Raw genomic sequence first — 27,279 nt, 5'->3', positions numbered from 1 at the left:
AGTATCAGACTACATTTTTGACGCTCTTGTTTGTTTTTTAGTCACATCGTAGATCGGCGATGAGACTTTAATTGGAAATTGTGAGTGCTCAACATTTCAAAGGTGACTTTCAAATGAGTCTCTATGCAAAAGCGAGAGGAAGTGAAAGTGAAAGTAGTTCTCGACTTAGAGCATGTTGTCATATAGGCGTGGCCAGCAGCAGTGCGCAGTTGTTTTTTGGAGACAAGTATTTTCTATGTATAGAATTTCCAAAAAAGTTGTTGTTGGAAAAAATGTCACACTACTACTACTACTACTTTTTTCACATGGCACAGGAATTGCTACCAACAGTAGACCTACATATCCTGAAATACAACAGATAGTAAGCACTAAAACTGCAGCATGCAATCCCCCCCCCCAAAAAAAAATAAATAAATAAATAAATAAATACAATAAAATAAAATCTTGGGCCTATGATAAGATAAGAGGCAATTAAGAAACACATTGACCTTGTTTTAAAAAATAAAGAATATGTTGCTGAATAGTGCTTTTTTATTTTACTTAAGAAAACCTCTACCAGATGCGGATGAGGCAATGAACAATGCTTGCTTGGACTTGTAACAAAAAAAAAAGGGCACAGAAACCACACATAGACCGCAAATGCTTTCTTCTACTAGAGCCGGAGTGCCATGATTCATCCTTCTGCCTGCAGATCACTGGGCCAGAGTGGGGACAACGTGCAGCTTGCGCTCCACTTCGTTGCAGTATTTCTCTGCCAGTCCTGCCGCCCTGTTAAGAGAAGAAATGATAAGAAACGAAACTACTGTCAGGCGGATGACCATTGTTCGTATAAACAGCCTTGTCAGCCTTGGACTGGCCTGGGACAAAGTCAGCCAACCACCCCCAGTCAATGCAATGTCATGGGGAGTCAATGTGATCATCCATAGTACATAACCTCATGACCAGGAATAGGTCATGACTGACATACTTTTTGTAACAGAACAATTACTTTCTCATTTTTCTATGTGTGATCTATTTTTCATTTTTCTATGCATTTCTATGCAATTTAGAATGTTGTGCTTTACTGCAGTACAGCTTGATAGCAGCCTCTCTGCTAAAGATCAAGCAAAACTCCGACACCAAATCAAAATCTGCTTTGAGATCATTGTGCTGCCCATAGCAAATTTATTCCAGGAAGCTCACAAGAACTGTATGCTTCGACTGGTCACATGCATCTCAACTGACATCCCACACATTCTTCACCAAGAATATCAGCTATTACCTTCAAGTAGGCATTTCAGTCCCCTCTTTAACGGCAACAAACTCAAATATTCAATCAATCAATTCTTGTGCTGAATCAGCCCTAAGACTGTGTGTATAGTGTTATCACATGACTCCACAATGGTAATATCTTCTTTTCAATTTTTTTTTGGTCTTATTTACTTTATTTATGATAGGACAGTGAAGGTGGTGAAAGGAAGCGAGTGGGGAAAGAGAGACGGGGAAGGGCCGGCAAAGGACCCGGGCTGGGAATCGAATTTGGGTCAGCCGCATGGCAGCTGAGTGCCCTACCGTTTGGCCACGGCAGAGCCCCACGATGATAATATCTTCAAGGTATGTGGGTTGTATGTAATGAATAGAGATGTACAGGATCCAAGATCCGGCAGGATAATAGGGTTTTTCAGACTATCCGGATCCGGCAGGATCTTAAGCAGTGGATCCGGTATCCGGCAGTTACCTAAAAATCAGGATCTGGGGCATCTCTACTTTTTACGTAGCCTAGGTTTTTCAGTCAGTCTTTCACAACCCCAATCGCTGCATGGAGTGAAAGCCCTTTGGAAGCGGCCATTGCAGACAGTGTGGCAGTAAGCCAATGAGTCAAAAAAATAATTTGAGCCAGCATAATAAAAAGGGCCCACGTGTGCGAGTAGGCTATGTGTTTCAACCCATTCGTAGGATCCGGTATCCGGTTCCGGATCCGGCAGGATCTTAAGCAGTGGATCCGGTATCCGGCAGGATCCTAAAAATCAGGATCCGGTGCATCTCTAGTAATGAATGTATGTGCAGTATGAATGCATGTCTGTCTGTCTGTACTAGTCCAAGGTCCCGTGTTCTGTTTTTTGTCTAATGCCGTAATCTTGTCATGCTATGTGTATGTCGTGTCTTAAACGAGTCTTGCTCTGGGATGCAAAATTAATTTCAGTGTAAACTGACAAAGTATCATGGTATCGTATTTTTGTTATTTATTTTCATAATATTGTGTTTTTTTGTTCTACTTGTTCTACAGATGTTCTGACCTTCATTGATTAGTGTTTCCCAGTTGGAATGTTCAGAAGAGGGGATATTTTAAAAGGGCATGTTCGGACATGTTTATAGGTGAATGTTCAGCTCTGCTTTATCCCTCCCCCTCTCCTCTAGGGTTTTCCACCGGACATCTCGGCCATATCTCGGCAACAGTCCAATCTTGACGACATAGTACGATGGGAAAACCCAGTGTCCGCCAAACCTCTTCTTTAACCTCTAGACGGAAGCAATCTGTGATGAGATAATGCATGCGCACGTTGGTTGTTGTTGATTTTTTTTTTTTCAAATTCTGTTTTGTTTAGTTTTTTTGAAAGAAGTTTTCTGTACAGGACAATACTAGAGAACCAAAAAGTTCAAGTTGAAACAATGCATACCCCCAACCTCTTCAGCATATTAAACAGCTTTTAACTTGAAAAAAATGTATACTAGGGCATACAACCATTTCTTAAATGTACCCCACTGTCCTGAAACAGATGTAATGTCTTTTAGCCCAGTACATACATTATCAATATGATTCCTAAACTGTTTAATTTTGATGTGGATCCAGTGGTTTAGACCTGGCCATATGACAACAGTCCAGTCTTTGATTTCCAGCCCATCTCTCTCTCCCACTCGCTTCCTGTCACCATCTCACACTATCCAGGCATGAGCTTTATATGGCAAGATGGTGTGAGATGGTGACAGGAAGCGAGTGGGAGAGAGAGATGGGCCAATACTAGGGCATACAACCATTTCTTAAATGTACCCCACTGTCCTGAAACAGATGTAATGTCTTTCAGCCCAGTACATACAGTGTAAATATGATTCGTAAACTGTTTAATTTTGGTGTGGATCCAGTAAAAATTGATCTGACTGAAAGTCCTCAATTGGGGCTGCACAATAGAATTCTTAATCCAGTAGAGTGGTCTGTGGAGCGACATATACGCTGCATTCACGTTCTTGAGATTTGAGCTGTTTTATTAAAAATGGGGGTATGTTAGAGCTGAATGAACACTATACTAGTGCAAAATGAAGGTTCTAGATTTTAAATGTAACTTATTTTATGTTTGTATGTTCTTTGGAAGCTGAGATATTTAGGATTTGATAGGCAGAGGACACCCTTACCAAAAAAAAAGGCTTAGGATGTATGCAGCTGTTAATCCAGAAAAATAGACCAGTTTCTTGGGCTATTTGGTGCTAAAGATTTGTAAATAACGGAAGAAGAGGTGACCAAGGCACTCAGATGATTCAAATGTCTTAATTCACTGGTGACAAATCCAACTTGGTACGTGTGAATAAAGACATTTTCCGGTAGTCTTGTTGTACTCTTGAAGATGGCCATGTGCCACTACGTGTGTGTCTTTTCACGTCTGCCTGCTACCATGTACAGTCACTGTTGGAGGTACATTAGCGCTACAGGGGGAGGAAGAGCTACTGACAGCATTGGCCCTTGGCCGGGCCTGGGACAAAGTCAGACCCCCACTCAATACATGCAACGTGTCATCATCCATGATGATCATCCATAGTACCGGTACACAAGACATACTGTTTAGGTGACAGTTCCGCTCTGGTTTAGCCCTGACCCTCTCCTCCAGGGTCTTCCACCACCTGACATATTGGCCGTTTGACAACAGTCCAGTCTTTGATTCCAGCCCATCTATCTCTACCACACGCTTCCTGTTCAGTAAAAATATGTCTGACTAAAGGCCCTCAACAGTGGCTGCACAATAGAATTCTTGGTAACACTTTACTTTACGGATCGCTAATAAGGTGGTCATTTCGTGTTAATTTCATTGTTATTTCATAGTTATTTTAGGGTAATAACTGTTTGTTTTTAATAACAACAGCAAAATAACCATTCAGTTTCCAGTGCATTGTGTGTGTGTGTGTGTGTGTGTGTGTGTGTGTGTGTGTGTGTGTGTGTGTGTGTGTGTGTGTGTGTGTGTGTGTGTGTGTGTGTTGTGTGTGTGTGTGTGTGTGTGTGTCAACAAAGTGTCACCGTGCTGCGAGTCATCAGGGTGTCACCACAATGCGCTGGAAACTGTATGGTTATTTTGCTGTTGTTACTAAAGACAAACAGTTATTACCCTGAAATAACTATGAAATAACTATGAAATTAACATGAAATTACCACCTTATTAGCGATCCGTAAAGTAAAGTGTTACCGAATTCTTAATAAATTATTTGTGCACACGCACATGCACACTCTCACACACACTCACACACACACACCCGGGTTTGATTCCAGCCCATCCCTCTCTCCCACTCATTTCCTGTCACCATCTCACACTATCCAGGCATGAGCTTGACATGGCAAGATGGTGTGAGATGGTGACAGGAAGCGAGTGGGAGAGAGAGATGGGCCAGAATCGAACCCGGGTCCCCAGCGTAGCAGTGCAGTGCCCTACCGTTTGAGTCACAGCAGGGCCATGTCTTAATGACATAAAATGGGAAAACCAAAGTGTCAGCCAAAACTCTTGTTTAACCTTGTTTAATCTGTGATGAGATAATGCATGTTCATGTTGGTTGTTATTTTATTGTTTTGTTTTCTGTTTTTTGAAATTACGTTCTTATGTAGAGGAATATACCAGAGGATGAAAAAGTTCAAGACGAAATAATCCATTGCCCCCAACCCCTTCACCATATTAAACAGCTTTTAAAGGGGCACAATGTAGGACGACGCCGCCTGTGCGGTGCCTGAGGCATGCCTGTCTCAAAAAAAATGCAGTTTAAATAAAGTCGCTGTGAGAATGTTTTTCATCACGGACTGACGGCAGTTGATACAAATCTGAATACGGTATGTAAAGCGATTTTCGTATGAGAAGTGTTTCCCTCGACACTCGTTCGGACCACTCTGTCAAAAGTTGCATTCAGGGTTTTCTGACAGCAGACCATGGAAGTGGTCGCCATAGTCATCGTTCACTTACTAATGACTCAAATAAGCATCGGCTGACTCGGGACAGTGATTAATTCATTCTTAATCCTACCTAGAGCCCCTTTAATATTTAGACAAAATTGAGAAGAATTAGAACTATAGAGTAAAGAGTAAAATTCACACTACGTGCCTGTATGAATGGGCAAACAGTAGTACTAGGGCAGACTAAAGCATTTCTTAAATGTTCCCCACTGTCCTGAAAGAGATGCAATGTCTTTCAGCCCAGTACATACAGTATAAAACAAATCTGACGTGTCACGTGTGAATAAGGACATTTTCTAGTACACATGTTGCACTTGTAAGCTTTCTTTTCAGTCCAATGTAGCAAAATAGAAACAAATTGAAACACACATACACACACAACCAGAAAACCACCCCTCTACAATATAACCCGACCTGAGCTCCTGCAGTTTCTTGTCCTTGATCTCGTTGAGTCGCTGGCGCCGCTCTCTGGCCTGCTCGTCCAGCCTCTCGCCCTCGCGGAAGAGCTCACGCCGCTTGGCCACGACGGCCATCTCACGCTCGCGCACCTGCTGTCGCACGCCCTCCGCGTGCCGCGTCACTCGCTGCCGGTGCTTCTCCTCGCGCTCCTTCTCGCGCTCGATGGCCTCCAACTGCACCCTGGGAATAAACCAGGATTACAAACATTTTCAATAACGCAGACCAAGACAAATTGTATGCCAATGTTACTTTTGCAACCGATGTTACTTTTGAAACCGATTCCAGACACTTTCAATATGGTGGTGGTAACCAAGATAACTGGGAAAAAATGACCATATGCTAGGGAAGATAACTGGGAAAATGAAAAGGTTTTCGGTAAGACTTTATTTTAAGGGTCACATGTTCATTCACTAACACCTGCCTAACTGTCTGTGTAAGTGACTTATAACACGTGTTAACCAAATTCAATGATTTGTTAGGGATGTATTCACAATTCTCTTGTTCATAGTCAATAAGGCCTGTATTACTGATCTAGGCCTAAGAAACACCTAGCTAGCAGACCCTTAACACATGTCTTGCAAGGCAAAGCAAGGCAAAAAGTCACTTAAGTCATGTAAGTCACTTATACAGATAGACAGGCATGTATTAAGGCTAACATGTGAATCTTATTCTAAAGTGTTGCAAGATTTTCAACATGTTATCCAAGAAATGTTACTTTTGACAGTATTTACATGTTTGTATTCTGTCTGTCTTCTCCTTACTATTGTATTGTATTAGCTTCTCCTGGGCCTAAGACAGCTGACCTCTTTGTCCCTGTATGCACCCATGTATGTGTGTGTCCCATACACAGTGCCCAACTCAGCACCCTGTTGAACTCAGCCTTTTGAGAGTGTGTGTGTGTGTGTGTGTGTGTGTGTGTGTGTGTGTTTGCTTGTGTATGCATGTGTGTATGCCCTGTGCCCATATAGAGAGTATACCCACCTCAGCACCCGGTCAAACTCGGCTCTCTCGCGGCCGGCCTCGACGGAGAGGAGGTGCTCCTTGTGGGTGACCTGCTCCAGCCGAGCCTCCCTCAGGCGCGCCTCCTCCTCCGCCTTACGCAGCACCTGCTCCTTCTCCTTGCGCCTCCACTCGCGCTCCGCCGCCTCCTGGTTGCGCCGGGCACGGATCTCATCCTAACACCCGATGGGAGGGGAGAGGAGGAGTAAGGCCGGGGACATGCGTGCTGTGAGCCTTAACTTACACACGCAACTGCGTGCGACCGAGTGCACATACTTGCTTGAGAACTATCGGAGCAGAATGTTGGTATTATTTAGGGGGCAGACGGCCAACGGGGCTCTCATTAATATTTTCCATCTCTGTTTGACTCTACAGCGACCTCAAAATGGAAGCTCAGGGCCCTACTGTGGCTCTAACAGTAGGGCACTGGGCTGCTGCGCTGGCAACCCGGGTTCGATTCCGGCCAGGGTCTTTTGGCAATCCTTCCCCGTCTCTCTCTCCCCAAAACGTTTCCTGTCTCTCTATACTGTCCTGTCACTAAAGCTTACAATACAAAAAAAAAGTCTTTAAAAAAAAGTCTGTGTACATTGTATCTGGTGCTCTACTGCATGCAAAATTGACATAAAATTTGAATGCCAACGTGTTCATGTATGCTAAGTGCACGCGTACCCGTATCCCGCAGCAAGCGTATCCCTGGCCTAAGGGGAGAGGGTGGGAGTGGAAGATTGTAAGTATTTTTTTAAATTCATACTAATAGGTGGATCTTCTCCATGTCCTGCATTTTTAATTACCAGTCATAGACGTCTTTAGCTGCAAAACTCACAGATCAGTGTAGTGTGCAGTGCAGTGTACGTGTACTTTCAGACCCGTAAATATAACGTACCCAATAACATACTCTATCTCAAAAGTTCACTAGAACCATTGACAAATTTGACACCACCTGGATAACATTTACAGTATGTCCCTCTTGGCCCTCCTTGGCCCATTTCTAAACTCTCCTCTACTGGCAAACCCCAAGCCAAACACTAAAGGCCATGATACACAGGGCAAGTTTTCTGTGTCTCACCTGGTTGCCTGCTGCCGGCAACATTGCCCAAAAAGTTGGCTTTATAGCTCATTCTTTTGAAACTCGGTAGTTGGAACCCCCGGTCTCCGCCTCGGAAGAGTGCAATAGAACGGGTACTCAACTCGGGGTTCCGAAACACAAACTCGGAGCACTTCAGTGTACTCCGAGTTCGTTTGACATTAGTGTTTTTAGACATTTGTATTGTCCCCAGCTGTTGCAATAGAACGCATTCACAACGGACATTGGGAGAACAAACTCAGGTCTACTGACAACGGAGTTTCAAAAGAATGAGCCATTAACACTAGGAGGCCTTAACACTAAAGGTGATGAGACACAGGGTAACTTTTTGAGCAATATTGCTGGGCAATGACATGGTTGGCTCCTAATGACTCCTAAAAGGACAAAGGAAATGTGTCCTGATAAAGTGTTGTAGTGATAAAATAAAATAAAATCTTATAAAAGAGTTACTCAAAAAGTTGCCTAGTGTGTCATTATCACCTTAACAGTAACACTGTCCTTCACTCCAAGTTACGAGTTGATTTTGAAATGGCATAGGGAGGGAGTCTCACTTGTTCGGCTTTGTAGTCGCGGTCCTTCTCCTGTAGCGCTCTCATTCTGGCCACCTCCTTCTCCTTCTCCCTCTTGATGCGCTGCTGCTCGGCCTCGTACTCAGCCTCCCGTTGCTGGTAGAGGGGGAATAAGGAAGCATCAGTTAGGGATGGGTCAGGGTTAGATTGCACAGGTGGGTGGGCAAACTCAGACCCCCTGATGCAAGGAAGGGAAATCCCCCAGAAAGTTGCTCTGCCTAGGTCAGTGGTTCCCAAATATTTTCAGAGGGGACACCCTTTTGGACTTTAGAATATTTTCGCAGCCTATGCATTTTTTTCTTTTTCATTACTATTGCTACATTTTCCATTACCGTAATAGTTTGTCCGCTAATATTGCTAGTAATGCAAAGGACAACAAATACATCTATTAAACATAAAAGAGAATGCTGTTGCTAACAAAATTATGGAATTATGTTAGTATGTTAACCTGTGGATTTCCCATTTCTATGCAATGTCTCTTTTGTCTGCGACCTCCATTCAGTAACTCCACGAGCCCCTAGGGGTCCCGTCCCCCAGTTTGGGAACCAGTGGCCTACGTTGTCTGTGAGAAATGTGAAGTGGAAGTGAAGTGAAAGAACTGGGAAACTCCAACTCCCATTGTCATTGTGACACAACACTCCACACAGCACACAAGTGTTCACTGCACACTGCGCACAACGAAATTGCATTCATGCCTCGCCCATGCAAGGGGGCAGCCCCAGTGGTGCCCCAAGGGAGCAGTGTGGCAGGACGGTACCCTGCTCAGGGTACCTCAGTCATGAAGGAGGATGGGGGAGAGCACTGGTTAATTACTCCCCCCACCAACCTGGCGGGTCGGGAGTCGAACCGTCAACTTTTGGGCTACAAGTGTTTTTTTTTTTTTTTACCATATGTTTATCTTAAAGGGACACTGTGCAGGAAAAAAAAAGGTACTGCAACTATGCTGCACATTGAAACTGGGTTGCGTTTGATCTTTTCATGAAAGTGTAGTGCTTTCTCAACTGACATAATTCACTTAATCATTTGTGTATTCGGTTATATGTTATGCTGTTCGTCATCTCCACTGTTCTGTTCACTTTATAGATGCGGTCCCTTTAAGAGTTCCGATGACGATTAATGTTGCCGGCTTTTCTGTCATGCGCGGCGCCATGTTTTTAGTCAGTTATAATAACTTAATAAACGCGACTCACAGAGTCTTAATGTGAGAAGTTGTACGGCTCGTTTCTTCGCCTTAAGGCAACTTCCACAACTAAGTAATAAACTAATATTTTCTAGTATGGGCCAAGTACAGTGAGTTTTACAGCTAAAAAAAATTCCAGTCATAATGAACACTTTGAATTTGATGGTGGTGGTAAATATTCATGAAAAAGGTAACATTAGTGAATGGGTAGCATGGATTCTGGAAATAAACAACAAAAAATCCTGCACAGTGTCCCTTTAATGTTTTAAATGTTCTTTGACTCTAATTCCTTTCTTTCGTTCTTCCTTGTTTCCTTTCTTTTTGCATTTGTTTATTTTTGTGAAGCACATTGAGTTGCACCTGTGTATGAAATGCGCTATACAAATAAACTTGCCTTGCCAAGTCTGACGCCCTAACCGCTTACCCATGACTGCCCTGTATTTGTTTTCTCCATGGGGACAGGACAATACTGAGGCAAGACGCAAGAGGCCACAGGCAATGTGTGTGTGTGTGTCTGTGTGTGTGTGTGTGTGTGTGTGTGTGTGTGTGTGTGTGTGTGTGTGTGTGTGTGTGTGTGTGTGTGTGTGTGTGATTATTGCCAATGTGTTGTTATACAGTATGTTTAGTTTAACTGCACATTGCAGACTGGTCAAACGCGATTTCAAACTTCATTGCTCAAGTACACTTGACTAGACCTGACTTGACTTGGCAAGCAACAGGAATTTCATCATATTCATCATATTCGTGTCGCATGCAGGGATGGCAAAACTTGAAAAAACTCTTAACCGGCTACTGAGACTCATTAACCGGTGGTTAACCGGTTACCGGTAAACTTAAATTATACAACGTTCGTGTGCCTGATATGTACAGCACTGGGGTTTTTTATTTTCATTTTTCACACAAGCCTTTTTTTTTGCTGCGCAGACAGGACCTGCCATGTTCAGCCACTGTTGCCAGATGGAAAATGCTGAATTATCGTACTAAAACCTCAAAATTATCGTTTTTGGGGGATTTTTGGGAGGAAATTACTTTATAATTATTATTTTTATTACAACCGGTTAACCGGTGGCAGAACATTTTAACCGGTTAAAGTTGATCCGGTCAACTATCGGTTAACCTGTTACCGGTTAACATCCCTAGTCGCATGCAGATGCAATGAAATGAATGGCCGGTAGGTATCATTTCACAGCGCGCCACTGACCAGCTTCTGGCGCGTGTACTCCATGGCCCGCAGGTCGGTCAGCCTCTCCTCCTCCCTCTTGCGCTCCTTGGCCAGCAGGCTCTCCTCATTAATGCGCTTGATCTCCTGCTGCAGACGATGCTGGTCATCCCTCTTCCTCTCAAGGGCCTGCCAGGATGTGAGAGAGAGAGAGAGAGAGAGAGAGAGAGAGAGAGAGAGAGAGAGAGAGAGAGAGAGAGAGAGAGAGAGAGAGAGAGAGAGAGAGAGAGAGAGAGAGTTTGTGTGTGTGTGTGTGTGTGTGTGTGTGTGTGTGTGTGAGAGAGAGAGAGAGAGAGAGAGAGAGAGAAAACGTGAGTTAAGGCCTGTTTATATCTACAACTGTAGACCATAACAAACAGACTTTTCTTTTCACACTTGCCAACAATAACGCCGCCTGTTTCTCAAGAACCTCAGCTGGCAAGAGGTCTATACAGCACATTCTAAAAGACATATTTTTGATATAATTTATATGTAAATGGTTAGAACATTTTTGAAAAGTTGTAATTACTGTCTTTATAGTTATCATTGTGCCGTAGATCTGAATGGGAACGAGAGAGAAAGGGAGAAAGAGAGAGACAAAGAGACTGTTGACGTTTAAAAAAGGCTATACAAAGGCTACATGAGGAGATGGCTACAGTACTGGTACATGAAAAGGCAGTACATTACCAAAAGTGCAATTGTGCAGTTTGTGTGTAGAGGTAGCGTGGCCCACGTTCTTGTTTATTTGGGGGGGGGGGGGGTTACATCTTGTTTTAACCCCTTAGTGTACAGCCTATGTTATAAGCTTACTGTCACCAAAAATTGCAATGGCTATGTCTTAATCTGTTACTTAATGCTCTCTGTAATGTCATACCAATGTTGCTATGATGTAGTTGAGTATTTTCAGCAAATGGTGAATAGGCCCACTGGTGACATTATCTGCACTAAGCTGTTTTTCTGTAGCCTGACAAGCCAGACTAAATGTGAGATTAAATGTGAATATTTAGTGCCTGATCAATGACACATCCCTCAAACCCCTGTCTGCTTTGCATCCAAAGATTCAAAACAAATCAAAACAAATCTCCTGCGTTGTGATTGGTCTGCCAGATTCAGGGCATTGGGGCATTGTCCGAGGCTAGACCCACTCGCAGGCAAAAATAATTTTGCCTGCTGGCGGGTGGGGCTAGTTTACCTGAGTATTTTTTCTGCTATTTGTTCGGTAACTTGGTACTACCAACCTCAATCCATAGGGCTTTCAGGCCGACCGGAACAGAGCGGGTGCCGGTGCCCGCACCGGTTACGTTCGGCACTAAAATAATTATCTGCGAACCACCCGTGTTTACACTGGGCTCTGAACTTTTTCCGCACGTGACTGTTACCCGGATGAACTTGCTGACGGCCACGCTGTCGTCACGGTTCGCGGGAAAAAACCTAGTATTTTGCGGTTCGCATTGTGAACCAACTTTCCGGTTCGCGAACGCTAAAATTATGTGGCGTGAACACGACGGCCGATTCACGATTAGGTGCGGGAACGGGCACCGGCACGGATCTGAGTCGGCCTGAATGCGCTACCAGAGGGAAAGTACTGGAGCTCACTGTTCAAGGGGTGTCGGCTATCATCATAGAGGGGAGGAGGGGTACAGCTGTGACTCACCAGTCAGTTTGCTTCACTGCTATGATTTAGGCAGTTCTTTTATAAAAGGGGAACACGGCCAAACCATGACAAACCAAAAAAAAAGGACAGAATTGAGTCCCAACAATGGGGTGGGGGTGTTGCCCCCAGCCATTGGTGATGAATTTTCAGACGGGGCGGATAACTATGCAGCTGTACTGTACTTCAGTATCCTCCATGTTTTGTTTTAGTTGGAGACAAGTGTGGGAAGGAATGCTGGTGGGTGTGGGTTTGCAAGAGTACAGCAGTGGTTGCACCAGCTGATCGAAAGTTCCACCGTGTGTGTGTGTGTGTGTGTGTGTGTGTGTGTGTGTGTGTGTGTGTGTGTGTGTGTGTGTGTGTGTGTGTGTGTGTGTGTGCGCGTGCATAAGCACCTCCAACTCTTTCTGCATGCAAAGCGAAAGTCCACCTGGGAAACTCCCATTGTCACACAGCATACAGTGTTCACTGAACACAATGAAATTGCTTTTATTCCTATTAACTCATGCAAGGGGGCAGCCCCAAATGGCGCCCCAAGGGAGCAGGGCAGCGGGACCTCAGTCATGGAAGAGGATATGGGAAGAGGACTGGTTAATTCTTGGGTTGCAGTTGACGTCATAGGGCTGTCTCCTGGTGATGATCTACCGCTGCTGGTGGACAACCCCTGGCTTGGAGCCATTGAAACCCATTCAAAAGTACATTTTTTCGATCTCCCACAGAATATTTTTAATTAGACCTAAAGACACACCATGTGTGGTCTTGTTTAAAAGCTGAGGCTGCAACAGGCGGCCAGCGGAAGCAGTGGTCCATGCTGGTGGTGCTGAAAAGTGAGCGCCTCTGTCTCGTCATGGAATTAAACTCACGGCGTATGTGTTTCCTTCTGAATTTGACATTTATTATGAGCCTCAGAGATAATGTCGCCACCAAAAACGGAAAGGACGACTGGCATAAGAAGTTATGCTACATCAACAGTAAGTTTTAAAGGGCTTTAGCCAACAATTAAGCCCAGGCAGATACATGTAAATAAACATGGGAAGGGTGAATGAATGAGAAAGTCATGTGAAGATGCTGGAGATGCTCCCGTTTGAATTAGTTGTTGTAGCGTGGTGGCTATCCACACACCTCACACAATGCATGCCATAATGTGCAAAACATTCCGACTGTCAAACTACTCGATAGCTAAATGCGATTGATGCTTGCTCATGTCGGTTGCCGCGTGCCGCGTGGGCCGCATGTGCCGCATGTTGTACAAAGTTTGGCAAAAGGAATTCATTTCAAGTTGTGATTCCTCTGACATTCTGAGAATAAAAGTCAGGTTTTAGATATTTCCTGGCTAAAATGGTTGTTTATTCTCCCAGGACAAAGGGGATCGGTCTTGATGAAGCTTGACTGCTTTTGCAGAAAAGAGCACAAAAGTAGCCCACGTCTTTAAAGGAGCCGCTGCCCTTTTAATGTCACTGGCAGATTCTCTCTCTCTCTCTCAGAAACAATGTTGCTTACTTATAGGCCCTAGTCTTTCGGTATAATTTCGGTAGGGTGCATATTTTGAATGAGCCTAGATTAATTTCATAATACCAGTCAGATTAATCTAGATAAGGAATCTTTTTTTATTTTATTTTTTTGGCGGGCGGGGGTGTCCCTACCAAAGCTCAAGCAAAACCTACGCCCTTGCATACAAGTCAGACGCCTTAACCACTTACACATGACTGCCCCCATGCGCTGCATGTTCTCCAGAAATTGTATGTGTATGTGTGTGTGTGTGTGTGTGTGTGTGTGTGTGTGTGTGTGTGTGTGTGTGTGTGTGTGTGTGTGTGTGTGTGTGTGTGTGTGTGTGTGTGTGTGTGTAAGCACCTCCAGCTCCTCTATCTGCATGCACTTCAGGGTTTCCAGCATCTGTGTGTGTGTGTGTGTGCGCATGTGTGCCTGCGCGCGCGCGCGCACGTGTGTGTGTGTGTGCATGCGTGTTTGTGCGTGCGCATGTGTGTGTGTGTGTGCAAGGCACCTCCAGCTCCAGTGTGTGTGTGTGTGTGTGTGTGTGTGTGTGCGTGTGTGTATTATGCACCTCCAGCTCCTCTATCTGCATGCACTCCAGCATCTGTGTGTGTGTGTGTGTGTGTGTGTGTGTGTGTGTGTGTGTGTGTGTGTGTGTGTGTGTGTGTGTGTGTGTGTGTGTGTGTGTGTGTAGTATAAGCACCTCCAGCTCCTCTATCTGCATGCGCTCCAGGGTCTCCAGCATCTGCTGGCCCTCCTGCTCCCTCAGCTCGTCCTGCAGCAGACGATCCTCCGTACGCTCCTCAATCTGCTTCAGGATGCACATCTTACCCCTAGCAAGACACGCACACACAAAGACAGGCGCACACACGCACGCACGCGCACACACACACACACATATCCACATATCCACACACACACACACACACACACACACACACACGCACACGCACACGCACACACACACACACACACACACACACACACACACACACACACACGCACACACACACACGCACACACACACAGATAGACAGTAGTTATATACCACAGTTATATACCAAAGTTATACCACGGCAGTCTGGAATCTCCCATTGTGATGCGCTAAATGGGGTGTTGATTAACTGTCTTTATTATATGGTGTGACGTCATTGGTCGAATGCTCCATTCATTTCAACGGGGCTCCCCAACGTTCGCACGTCTGTTATTTTTCGATAACGGACGGGTTGGTCTATAACAGACCGCTGTCAATGGCAACAAGACTTTTCACTGCTAAAGCGACTTTTCAACAAGACTCTAATCAGCTGCTGTGATAGACAACACCTGTTGTCCTGGCTACCTAGCTGTTGCCGCGGTGTTCCACAACGGCACTGTTTTGTTTTGCGCAGCGAGTGANTCATTTAAGTATATCCATATAATAAGCGGGTTAACTTTCGGCGAGTCGGTCGCTTTGTGGAATAGCAGCACTTCAGAGAGAACAAGACCCCTCCGCTCCGCGTCGGGGTCTAAAGATTCTCTCTGTCGTGCTGCTATTCCACGGTAGCGACCTTCTCGCCGAACGTTAACCCTTACATAAATGCACACCTAAAGTAGTCCCACTATTAGGGCTTCCGCACACCGGCTCCGACAAAGTGCTGAGCACTGCTCTGCTAAAATTCGATTCCATTGTTTTCAATAGAACCACGCACACTGGCGCCGATGTCCGCGGACATTCGCCGATGTCGGATAGCAATTAGAGACAAGTTCTATTTTGTCGGCGCCGCCCATTGACTATCAATGCAATGTTCGTGTGAAATTGGGTTTGGGTGTCCGAATTCTGTCGGAAGCAAAAGTGCGCCGCAGTGCTGTCGGAGCCGGTGTGCTGAAGCCCTTAGGTCACTTTTCTGACCGCATAACTCTAGAGTATTAATGCGCTAAGGCTCGTTCATAAGTTAGGCAAAGAAAGTTGCAAAGCATTACGCGCTGAATTGACACGTCGCATGGCGCGTCTGGAAACACCTGGGCAGCCTGGAAGCTACAATGCACCCATGCAGAGCCATATTTTCCAAATGGCCAGGATGTACCTGTCTAATGGCCCTAATAAGAAAGGTATACCAAGTCTTTTGGAATACGTGGCACTGGATTGTAGCTTCAGATTCCAAGTTGCCCATCGCCCATCACTGCCTCTAACACAGGGGTGAGGAACCTTTTTCATTCGAGGGCTCACTTCAAATTTGATAAACTCCTCCAAGGGGCGTACTATGAACACAAAGCAGGGTTTCCCACTGCACTTTAGGCCTATCCATCATTTGCATTGACGTCACAATATTACGTAATCGATTTTGCTGGACGGCAGAAGTACACATTCGTACATAAGAATTATATGTAGACGAAGACAACTTTGACCATAAAATACCAAAGAAACACGTAGTTCTTGTATTTTTTTTTAAACGGGATATGTACCTGGCGTTATCAGGCTAGGTTGGCCACGGTGGATGTGTTCAAATCATAGATTTATTCAAATGTATTCTGCTCCACTAGATGGCATAACGCGGACGGGCGGTACGAGAAACTGGGAGAAGAAGAGAAAGTTGTTGCTTGCTTCCAGCCATGAACTTACTCTGCCTGCGATATATTTTTTTTTATCCCGTGTTTATTTTCTTCAGTAAAGTTGTGAACTTAAACCAAACCTCTACATTGGCAAAATAAGCACATTTATGCACCGTTTCTTCATTGGTGGCTGGGCACCGCGGCTGCATCCTCTTCTTCGTGGCATGGCACAGGTAATAATGCTGCTAACCTAACTTACTAGGCTACAAGACGCACGGTACATTTTGTGTCAGGCATTTCGCAAAGTGGTGTTTTGAAAAGCATATCTTTTCATCTCAGATGTATCTTGTAGGTTAACTTGAATTCTCTCGCTTCGTTTCATCCAAGTGGATTTCATTGTTGTTTCAGCCACGTCTGCACAATGTAGGCAAATATGAAATATAATTCTATATCTTATCTTCTGTTTACATATCCAATATGTTCATTTGTACTGTATTATTATTGACCACTTATGTTACCAGTCCATCACTGCTACCTGTCCTGTCTTGCACTTTCTGTCTGTCTGTAATTGTCAGTCCTGTCCTGGTAGAGAGAAAACGTCGTTTCCCTTGTATGACCAAGTGACAATAAAAGCTGACTTGACATACTTCAATGTTTCAAATCGGTGTTGCATTACATTGCACATGTAGAAACACATAGGACAGAATGTCGGTTACATACTTTGATTAAATAATTTTGATTTGATTTGATTAAATAAATAATTTGAAAAGATGACCTTCACAAGAGAAAGAAAAGCACAACAAACCTGTTATTTATCTTTTATTGTTTTTATTGTTTAGTAATTGCAGGTTCATCAGTCAGGTGGTCAGCACCCAAACTAAAACCATGCGTCATGGTGGCCAGGAATTGCATCCCAGCAGCACAGGTAAATACATGACTAGTACGTTGGGATGAGTGTTATTTTCTGACATTTTACATCACATTTTAATTCAGACAATATTGCCAAGGGAGTCAATTATTCAGTACTGTACCAATACATTACAATGCATGGCTAGATTCATTTAAATAGCATGTTTGTCTTTTCTTTTTTTCTAATTAGATGGGGGAGCCAACATGAAGAGGTGTCCAGAGAGGCTTCTTCCTCTTTGGCTTTGCAGCAGCACCAGGACCTCACCATCAGTGATGCTGTTCATCCATCGGGCCTACCCTTTCATTCCTCCCCTGATGCACTGATCACCTGTACCAGTTGTTGGAGTTTTCAGAAGGGCTCTAAATTAACTTTTTTTTATTCACTAGTAGCCAAAATGGCTAGTATGTTAATCTCCAAACATACCGGTACATTAAATAATGGGTCAAAGTGCCAAGTATGTTTTCTTTTCTACCAGCAAAACTTAATTTTCCCCAGCATTTGGCTGGTGAGCCCTGGTTGTCATTGATGGTGAGTGGCTGTGATAATAAATAACTGAAATGATGAAGTCCATCCAGACATGTCTTGCTTATTTTATTGTACTAATACAACAACGTAGAACATTTTCTGTGAAAGCCCAACTGGGAAACTCCAACTCCCATTGACATTGTGACACAGCACACAAGTGTTCACTGCACGAAATTGCATTTATGCTTCACCCGTGCAAGGGGGCAGCCCCCAATGGCGCCCCAAGGGAGCAGTGTGGCGGTACCATGCTCAGGGTATCTCAGTCATGGAGGAGGATGGGGGAGAGCACTGATTACTTAACTCCCCCCACCAACCTGGTGGGTCGGGAGTCCAACCGGCAACCTTTGGGATACAAGGCTGACACTCTAACCACTTCACAGTGTTTAGTTTATCGGCGATCTATGTTACGTTATGAGTTACTAAACGTTGCGAGTCCCATAGGAATCCATTCATCAATGCGGCACTCTTGCCGTCCAGTAGCCGTCCACTAGAACGTTTGACGTCACATGCAAATCATGGATATTGAAGGCGGAAACTTTTTCAACAGACCCCACCTTCACTGGGTGAACACAAGCACATCTTGACTTGTGTGAGAAGTGTTACTTTTGTGTTTGTAGTGTGGCTATCTGTGTTAAGTGTGTGCCTTCTCACTGGATCCTCTGGTGTGTGTGTGTGTGTGTGTGTGTGTGTGTGTGTGTGTGTGTGTGTGTGTGTGTGTGTGTGTGTGACGTGTGTGCGCGTGTGTGTGCGTGCGTTTGTGTGTGTGTATGTGTGTGTGTGTGCATGTAAGTCTTCTTACTGAGTGTGCGTGAGTGTGCGTGAGTGTGTGCGTGCGTGCATGTGTGCACGTGTGCATTTGTGTGTGTGTGTGTGTGCATGTGTGCATGTGTGTGTGTGTGTGTGTGTGTGTGTGTGTGTGTGTGTGTGTGTGTGTGTGTGTGTGTGTGTGTGTGTGTGTGTGTGTGTGTGTGTGTGTGTGTGTGTGCGCATGCGTTTCTGTGCCCGTGTGTGCACGTGTATGCATGTGTGTGTGTCTCTCTGCTCACTGTATCCTCTGCTGTTTGCGCAGCTGATCTATCTTGTCCTGGGTCTCCAGGGCCCGGAGCCTCTCCACCTCCATCATGGCGTCCAGCCTCCTCTCCTCCTCCATCAGCTCCTCCAGGATCTGCTGCTTCTCCTGGATCTGCATGTCCCGCACCGCGTGGCACTGGGCACCCAGGATCAGCTGCGCGGGGGGCAGACGGGTGGACAGACAGATAGACAGACAGACACACACACACACACACACACACACACACACACACACACACACACACACACACACACACATATACACAGACTCACACACACACACACTCACGTGCACAGACTCACACACACACACACAATACATTTAGTAGGCCTGAATATACAAGCAGAGACACAGACACACAAATACCCATGCATGCATTACACACACACACACATACACACATACACACATTCTCTCTCTCTCTCTCTCTCTCTCTCTCTCTCTCCTCTCTCTCTCTCTCTCTCTCTCTCTCTCTCTCTCTCTCTCTCTCTCTCTCACACACACACACACACAGACACACAGAAGAAGTAACATGATGCACGATCATTCCGACAAACATGCTCACATCCTGACTGAGATATCAATGATATCAAATTCCAAATAATAGCAGAGTTCAATGATATCAAATTCCAAATAATAGCAGAGTTCAATGATATCAAATTCCAAATAATAGCCAGGGCTTTTTGTAGGATTTTTTGGCATGAGGGAGCATCATGGCAGGTTGCGGGCGATGAAGGGGGGAATTTGCTAGGGAATTTACTATTTCCCCGTTCAGAAGAAGCCCTGATAGCAGAGTTAAATGATATCAAATTCCGTTATGCTAACACTATTCACATTTTTGTCTTGTTATTTGTATGCTTTTGCAACACTTTATCGTAACAGTCATGCTAATAAAGCACAATCTGAATTTGAATTTGAATTCGGAACTCCAATGAATTTAAACGGCAGAGTAAGGACAGACCATCTCCCCCCATCCATGGAGATGGATTCCTCTTAGCTTTCGCCAGACTGTTTGACGGAGTCAACAGTCAGCTTTGCCCAGGCTACAAATAAAGGCACTTTGCTTTCAATATACGACTCATAGTACCAGGACTCTGAGAGAAAGAATGCTTGTTCTTGAGCAAGCAATTGCGGACCAAACAAGTCGTGCACAGGCAAACTGGGATGAGTCAAGGACTGATGGCGTGAATAATATCAGGCTCCTCCTTCAAAACATCATGGAGGAGAGGGGGAGTCGGGTGCTGGTTAGGGCCCACTTTGCCCAGTTCAATGACGTGGATGCCCTCACATCTTTCTTTTTTAGGTTGGAGAAAAAAACCCAGGAGAAGAAGGGCATCTCGCATCTCAAGCTGCCAGACGGCAGTGAGATGCTGGACAAGTGGTAAAGATGTTGTGAAGGAGAAGGTTCCTCCCTTCTTGCACTGCGTGCAAGGGGAACATTTATATGGAGTGTAATGTATCCGTCTAACTAGTGTCACAAAAATCTCTCACACACATGCACACATGCGCGCACGCACGCACGCACACACACACACCCACACACACACACACACACACACACACACACACACACACACACACACACACACACACAGGAAGTAACAAGGTGCAAGATCATTAAGACCAACATGCGCACATCCTCAGATATTAATATACCGGTACATCAAAAGAATTCTTGAGAAGAAAAGAATTGCCTTCGACAGTTTTGTTTGGCTCCACACCATGGGCGTAATTTTAGGGGGGGGACGGTGGGGACATGTCCATACCACTTTTGAGATAAACATAGCTTGTCCCCACCACTTTGTAAATACAATGCAAAAACAGCATATCCGGACAATTTGCCATTAAAATGTCACCACCACTTTTCGAGCCAAACCTATACCTCTGCTCCACACACTGGCAGTGCACAACAAGCATAGCAGCAGCTAAATTGAACAATGGATTTAATTTTACAAATGGCTCCAACAAAAATAGAGTTCGAACTTGCCTTTATCCGCAAGCAGGACACAATTCAATGTTCTGAACGTTTAACCTTCCTTCCCTAACTATATAAGTCTATCCAGGAAGAACTTTGACAGAAATATCGCAGCCGGTGGAAAGAAAGCTAGCTAGCTATTCACATGGTTTATGTGAGCTGCCTCTCACGTGCTGTGTGGGCCGACTATCAGTGTGTCATTTACAAGAAGAAAGTGATTACGTCTTTTTAAAATCCTTTTCGCGTCCGTCTGACATCTTCACCCCACCAAAAGGGAAACATGTAATGTTTCCTGCTGTAGGAAGACTCTGCTGTTGGTTTTAATGGAGCATATCCACATCTGAGATGACTCAGCCGAGATACAAAAGGCACTCTAATGGAACAGGACACCCGCATTTCCTCAAATACTGAATTTCCCTGAATTTCCCCCCAGGGATTAATAAAGTTCCTCTACTCTAAATACAGTAACCACCGGCGCAGCAAAAATTAGTTTGGACCAGGATGCCAACAGAGGCTGAAGGACGCTTTTACAGAAAGAAAAGAAAAAACAGTATTAACCCTTTCATTCAGAGCCACTTTTATAACCTTATTATCACCAAAATGGTAAAGCCTTAATGACTCTCTGTAATGTAATAGCAATGTTATGATGCAAATAAATATTGTAGTGGATGGACTGTGTGTGATTACTCATATACTGTATGGCACACACAGGTACTATAAAAGTGGCCTGTTGTCATTCTAATCATATATATCACATAAGCCGTCGAATCACACAAACTTCCTGTATTACAAAACATTTTGGATTGTTACTTTACAGGCTACCAAACTGCCAGGACTCAATGACGAAGTGGATTTTTTACTCTTTTTGTGTCAAAAAGAAAACAACTAACTAACAACTCCTTGGCAGACCTGTGTCCTTTATTGTGATTGTGCCTTATGACAGTGTGTTAATATCAGTTTCTACATAATGGACCCACAAAAAAGTTTCATGATTTGTGTATATGATATTACTCTGATACTTACCTGAACAGTACTTTTCTAGTCAAGACTGGTGTTTTGTGTAACTTAAATGTTGTTCATGCCTTGTGTGATCAAGTTTCATACCTGTTTGCTAATTTTGGTTAAATGGATGGGCTACGTCCACCACCAATGACTAACTGACAAGCTGTAATATATTGTGCCTTGTGATTGAGTGACTGCACCCTGACAAAGACCTCGTGGTCAAAACGCGTCGGGCAGTCGATTTGCCTTTGAACTATTAAAAAAATAAGAAAACTGAGTGCCACAGTTTCCTGCTCTTCATTTTTTTTTTATGTCAACTTTATCCACTCACCGTTAGAGCACCCGTGTCAAAAGATTTGGATCCACGCAGTGCTTTAGTTTTTTTCCCTTTTGTCCTGTATTTGGTCTTTGTATGGGAGTGTGATGGACCATCTCTAGGGTTGTGGGTGTGTTCTGATTGTCATGCCAACAAGCCTGGTTCTTTGGTGTAGTGGTCAGAGCCCTAGTTTGGTACCCCAGAAGGTTTGGGTTCCAGTCCTGGCGGGGCAATTCTTTTTCTGTGTGTGTGTGTGTGTGTGTGTGGGATAGGGGGGGGCGTGTGGCTTTTTGGCCTTTATTATGACTGGACAATATGACAGGAGTGTTGGTTGTGAGAGAGAGATGGGGTAGCGCTGGGAAATGACCCCGGCTGGACTCGGACCGGGGTCTCCATGGGCAATGTAAGCCCAAATGTGGGGGGCTTGGCACACTGCGCCACAGCGCCCCCCATCTGCCGGGGAAATTCTACTCCCCTTCGCTACAAATTATGTGAGCCGCAGGATAGCTGTCATTGTGTGTGAGCCGTAATGCCATGTAAGGGACCCTCAGGATTGGTGACCCTGGTGCGAGCGCCCCAGTGATGGATGAGGCATAGATGATAGGGCACACTGGATGGCAGAAGCATGATGTGCGTGAGGGACACCATGAGTGTGTGAAGCCCAGGGGTGTGCTTCCAGAGGCGAAGGCAGTGTGATGGAGTAACCATCACGAGGCTTGTCGGTGTGTCCCAGCAGGTACTTTAGCGCAGCGCGCTAAGCCGCCCACATATAGGCTTGCATGCCCATGGCGACCTAGGTTCGAGTCCGGCCTGGGTCCTTTGCCAGCCCTGCCCCATCTCTCTCTCACACTCTCGTCCTGTCATACTCTCAACTGTCCTATATAATAATCAATAAAGACACAAAACCCTGTAGCCCCATAATGCTGTAATAGTCATTGAAAAGTTAACTATGATAGTACTAAACTACTATGACACAACACAGCATCAATTACTTGGTCATTTCATAATAATGCATATTAACGTAATTAAAGTTTTAAAAAAAATGAATGGGGCTTGCAGCCCAAGAGGTGCCGGTTCTATTCCTAACACTGCCAGATGGGCGAACAACCAGCACTGTCCAGCCTCCATCATCCTCCTTCATGAAGTCTCCTGCATGAATCCCTCACTAAGCAATGCTCCCTGGGGGAGCATGGGGCATAGAGTATTGTATGCAATTTTGTTGTGCACTGTGTTGTGTGTGTAAAAATAATACTGGGACTTTCATGACCCTTGATTCCTTTACAGATAGTGATGGAACATTAATATCAAGCAATTTAGCAGGTCAACATTGCATGATTTCATTTTTAAAAAGGAAAACAGGAAGGATGTCATCATGTGTAATCTCTCAGACAATCAGTCAGTAATGATCCATAATGTCAGTAAATAGTAGTAGGCCGCTTAGAAGACAGGTTGTACGTGTGGGTATGTGTCTGTGTACGCGTGTGTGTGTGTGTGTGTGTGTGTGTGTGTGTGTGTGTGTGTGTGTGTGTGTGTGTGTGTGTGTGTGTGTGTGTGTGTGTGTGTGTAGTACGTGGGTGTGCATGTGCATGTCTGTGTCTGTGTGCCTTTGTGAGTCTGTGTGGGTGAACTGTGCCTCTGTGTGTCTTCCTGTGTGTGTGTGTGTGTGTGTGTGTGTGTGTGTGTGTGTGTGTGTGTGTGTGTGTGTGTGTGTGTGTGTGTGTGTGTGTGTGTGTGTGTGTGTGTGTGTGTGTGTGTGTGTGAGAGAGGGGGGGGAGAGAGAGAGAGAGAGAGAGAGAGAGAGAGAGAGAGAGAGAGAGAGAGAGAGAGAGAGAGAGAGAGAGAGAGAGAGAGAGCTTCCTGCCAATTAGGTAAAACCATGCTATAATCCCTCAGCACTCCCACACGTTTCCCCAAAGTCGTGTCGTCTACAAGTTCCGACGTGTTTTACCGTTCCTCACGTCCTGTGGGATCATCCAGCTGTTGGTATCTTCTGGAGGCACAAGTGGCAGAATGCCTGTGTATTTATTAGAGATGCATCGGATCCAAGATTCGGCTGGATATTGGCCTTTTTGACAGTATTCGGCTCTGGCCGAACCCATACCTGTCAACCCTCCCGTTTTTCACGGGAAACTCCCTTGCCGCTCTCTTAACGATTTGGTATTTTCCTGCCAATATCCTGATGTGTATGTGTTTGATTCTGTGTGTGTGTGTGTCAACACTGCATGATTTCATTTTTTTAAAAAACAGGAAGGATGTCATCATGCGTAATCTCTCAGACAATCAGTCAGTAATGATCCATAATGTCAGTAAATAGTAGTAGGCGGCCTAGAAGACAGGTTGTACGTGTGGGTATGTGTTTGTGTACGTGTGTGTGTGTGTGTGTGTGTGTGTGTGTGTGTGTGTGTGTGTGTGTGTGTGTGTGTGTGTGTGTGTGTGTGTGTGTGTGTGTGTGTGTGTGTGTGTGTGTGTGTGTGTGTGTGTGCGTGGCGCACCTCATTGAACTTCTTGACTTCATCCTCCTGCTCCATGCGCATGGCGTTGGCTCTCTTCAGCAGGTACTGAGCGCGGTCACGAGCCTCCGCCTCCAGCTCGCTCAGTGCCTGGTTCTTCTGCCGCGACAGATCAGCCTGGCGCATCCGCGTCTTCCTCTCCTCGGCCGCATCCTTCAAAAGGACAGGACAGGACAGACAGGAAATGAGGATTATCTTTGTTTCTGGCTTCCCCAACGGATTTCTGTCTTCGCCTTTTATCTTTATTTTCTGGCTTTTCAAAACCGTTTTGCTTGAATTGCACCCATCCCGTGTGCGACTCCTTTCTCCTCCCTGCATTGCTCCTTTGGAATGTCTTTGTGTGTGTATGTGTATTTATTGTCCATCAGTATGTCGGTTGTCTTATTGCACACTGTGCATGTGCATGTATGCGTGCATGTGTGCCTGTGTGTATTGTAAATGTCTGTACATCTATTCCATATTGCATTGCAGTGCACAAAGCAATGAGAAAATCCACAAACTTAAATGTCTGCTCTGCTCTAATGGTTTTTTGAACTCCTTATTTTATTTTAAAGTGATTCCCAACCAGGGGCATGGGTAGCCTACCTCTAGAGATACACAAGCACACTGCAGGAGAAATGTAATAGTAACACAGTCACATTTGGATAGAGAAATAGATATACAGCATGAGCGAGAGGGTACTCATGGTATGACAAAAAAGGCTTGGGTGGTACACAAGACAAAAAAGGAAACTGGGCTACATTATCCTCACCACTATGGCCTCCTTCTCCTTGCGCTGGGCTTCCAGGGCCGCCTCTTTGATCTCCTTGGTGGCCACGCGTGACTTGCCCGTGATCCGCTCCATCTCGGCCGGGCAGAGAATGATGGATAGGCCGGAGGGGTCTTTGTTAGGGATCCTGCTGAGCAATTAGTCTGTTATCATCACCATCATCAGTGTGTGCACATTTAACGGGATGGTCTCATACTCATGAATTGCTTTGTGTTTGTGTATAATGACAATCAAAGAGTTTTCTATTCTAATTATACTTATTCTAAACTAAGGGTGTTTTCACACCCTTTCAGCCATTTCAGCAAACTCCAGGGACCAGAAAGAGCAGCTGGTTCTATTCACAATACACTCACAATATGAACACACACAGAACTGAGTCCTTCTTTGGTTCACTTTTTAGTCCACTTAAATAGGACTGAGTTTGGTTCACTTAAATGGGACTAGGTGTGAAAATACCCTATTTCAATCTGCTCTACATTTTCACCCAATAAGTGCCTCCATTCCAGTTCAGTTTGTTTCAACTTTTTGGTGGGCCTGTATGTCAGACACTAGGCCTACCTATAAGTTACAAAAAAGAACACCACCAACACCAAGAACAAGAATTGCAACTAAACACTTGTAGGCTAGTACAAAATAAGAACAAAGGTAAGCTAAGAAGAAGGGTGGAAATCATTGTCCTCTATGTCTGACTGGGTGCGAAGACAAAATGTAAAGGAAACACTTGCTTTAGGTCACGGATGAGATCCTTGGTGATTATTCGGACAGCTTCCGGCTTGGGTGTTTTATTTGATGGTGCACTATGAGACCTGCTTGAAGTGTCATCGATGCTCTGCTAGGAGAAAGGTTAAAAAAAGAGTCAAACAGACATATTTCTTTAACGACAGTACTATTTTTGTATGGCCTGCTGTCGATTTCGGGTCAGCTCTATGCTCCTACGGCCCATTGGTCCCACAGCCCATTCCGCTGCTCCATGTTCCCACATTTTAAAGAAATTATCCAAATACAGTGCCCCATGTTCTACAACTCAATTTCCCCACATTTCTGAATAAAGTAGGAGAGCATGCCTTTGTAACATAGGGCCTAAATTTGAATTCTTAGAAATGTGTGAACATGGAGCAGCAGGAATAGGTCTATGCTGTGGGACGGTAGGTAGCCTATTACCAATGAGCTGTGGGAAGTGGGAACAGACGCTCCCGTCGATTTGCTTGCGTGGGCATAGCACTGTGGTTACATAGTTGGCCTACTGTGAAACAATATTATCATTTGTAAACATTGAGTATATTCAGCTTCAGTGAATGTTGGTTACATGGTTGCCGTTATGATAGAATAGGCATAGGCTAGTAGAAACAATTTATCATTCGTAAACCTTGGGTTTGGGAACGCCGAAGAGCGTCTCGTCAACATGGGACTTCACAGCGCGGGTGCGATACCGGCGAGAAAGCGAGCTACTCCCAGACCCAGACCTCCGCGCCGAAGATGACATCAAACTCCGGGGCTGTAGATAGAGACATACATCAGTGAAGTTAGTCATGCAACATGTCTTTTTTCACCTGCCCTTACACAGGGATGTAGGCTAGCGAGTCGACTTACCATGCTGGACGAAAAGGCCAATGAAAAAGTAAAACGGAAACCTTAAGCAAACTTTCCGAGTCGTTGAATTGTTTTGACTTCCAGGGTCATTGCGTATTAACAAACGTCACTCAAAATACATAAATAAATAATGGTTTGCAATATGTAACACTCCCAAACAAGGTTACGAGTGCATGACATGGACGATGTTTTGTTATTCCGTTACTATGCCTACTGTCCCCATAGAAACGAGATCCCCGATAGCTCTTCTACAACCTTGTTGCAATCACTA

The 27,279-nt window shown here is 44.7% G+C and overlaps 1 protein-coding gene and 1 long non-coding RNA gene across 3 annotated transcripts; one reads left to right on the top strand and one right to left on the bottom strand.

Moving 5' to 3' along the window:
• Nucleotides 1–513: 513 nt before the first annotated feature.
• On the bottom strand, nucleotides 514–27,213 carry cfap45 (cilia and flagella associated protein 45). Of its 2 annotated transcripts, none has more exons than XM_063205072.1 (12): nucleotides 27,009–27,213; nucleotides 26,785–26,913; nucleotides 26,144–26,250; nucleotides 25,401–25,545; nucleotides 24,632–24,802; nucleotides 18,821–18,999; nucleotides 14,514–14,643; nucleotides 10,672–10,818; nucleotides 8,273–8,386; nucleotides 6,620–6,813; nucleotides 5,594–5,818; nucleotides 514–768 (listed from the first exon to the last, which is right to left on the bottom strand). In XM_063205072.1, the coding sequence occupies exons 1-12, from the start codon at nucleotides 27,009–27,011 to the stop codon at nucleotides 693–695; spliced, it is 1,620 nt and encodes a 539-aa protein (XP_063061142.1). In that variant the 5' UTR covers nucleotides 27,012–27,213; the 3' UTR covers nucleotides 514–692. The 2 variants fall into 2 exon arrangements, with proteins under 2 accessions (XP_063061142.1, XP_063061143.1); XM_063205073.1 differs by having other exon boundaries at nucleotides 26,144–26,247.
• On the top strand, nucleotides 16,194–17,798 carry LOC134454220 (uncharacterized). The gene is made up of 3 exons (XR_010035809.1): nucleotides 16,194–16,572; nucleotides 17,179–17,264; nucleotides 17,439–17,798. It is a non-coding gene; the product is annotated as an uncharacterized LOC134454220 (long non-coding RNA).
• Nucleotides 27,214–27,279: the final 66 nt, after the last annotated feature.

The sequence above is a fragment of the Engraulis encrasicolus genome, chromosome 8 (genome assembly GCF_034702125.1).
Source record: "Engraulis encrasicolus isolate BLACKSEA-1 chromosome 8, IST_EnEncr_1.0, whole genome shotgun sequence".
In the NCBI taxonomy this organism is placed as follows: Eukaryota; Metazoa; Chordata; class Actinopteri; order Clupeiformes; family Engraulidae; genus Engraulis; species Engraulis encrasicolus.
The sequence above is the reverse complement of the archived record's forward strand: the minus strand, read 5'-3'. Positions and strand labels throughout refer to the sequence as shown.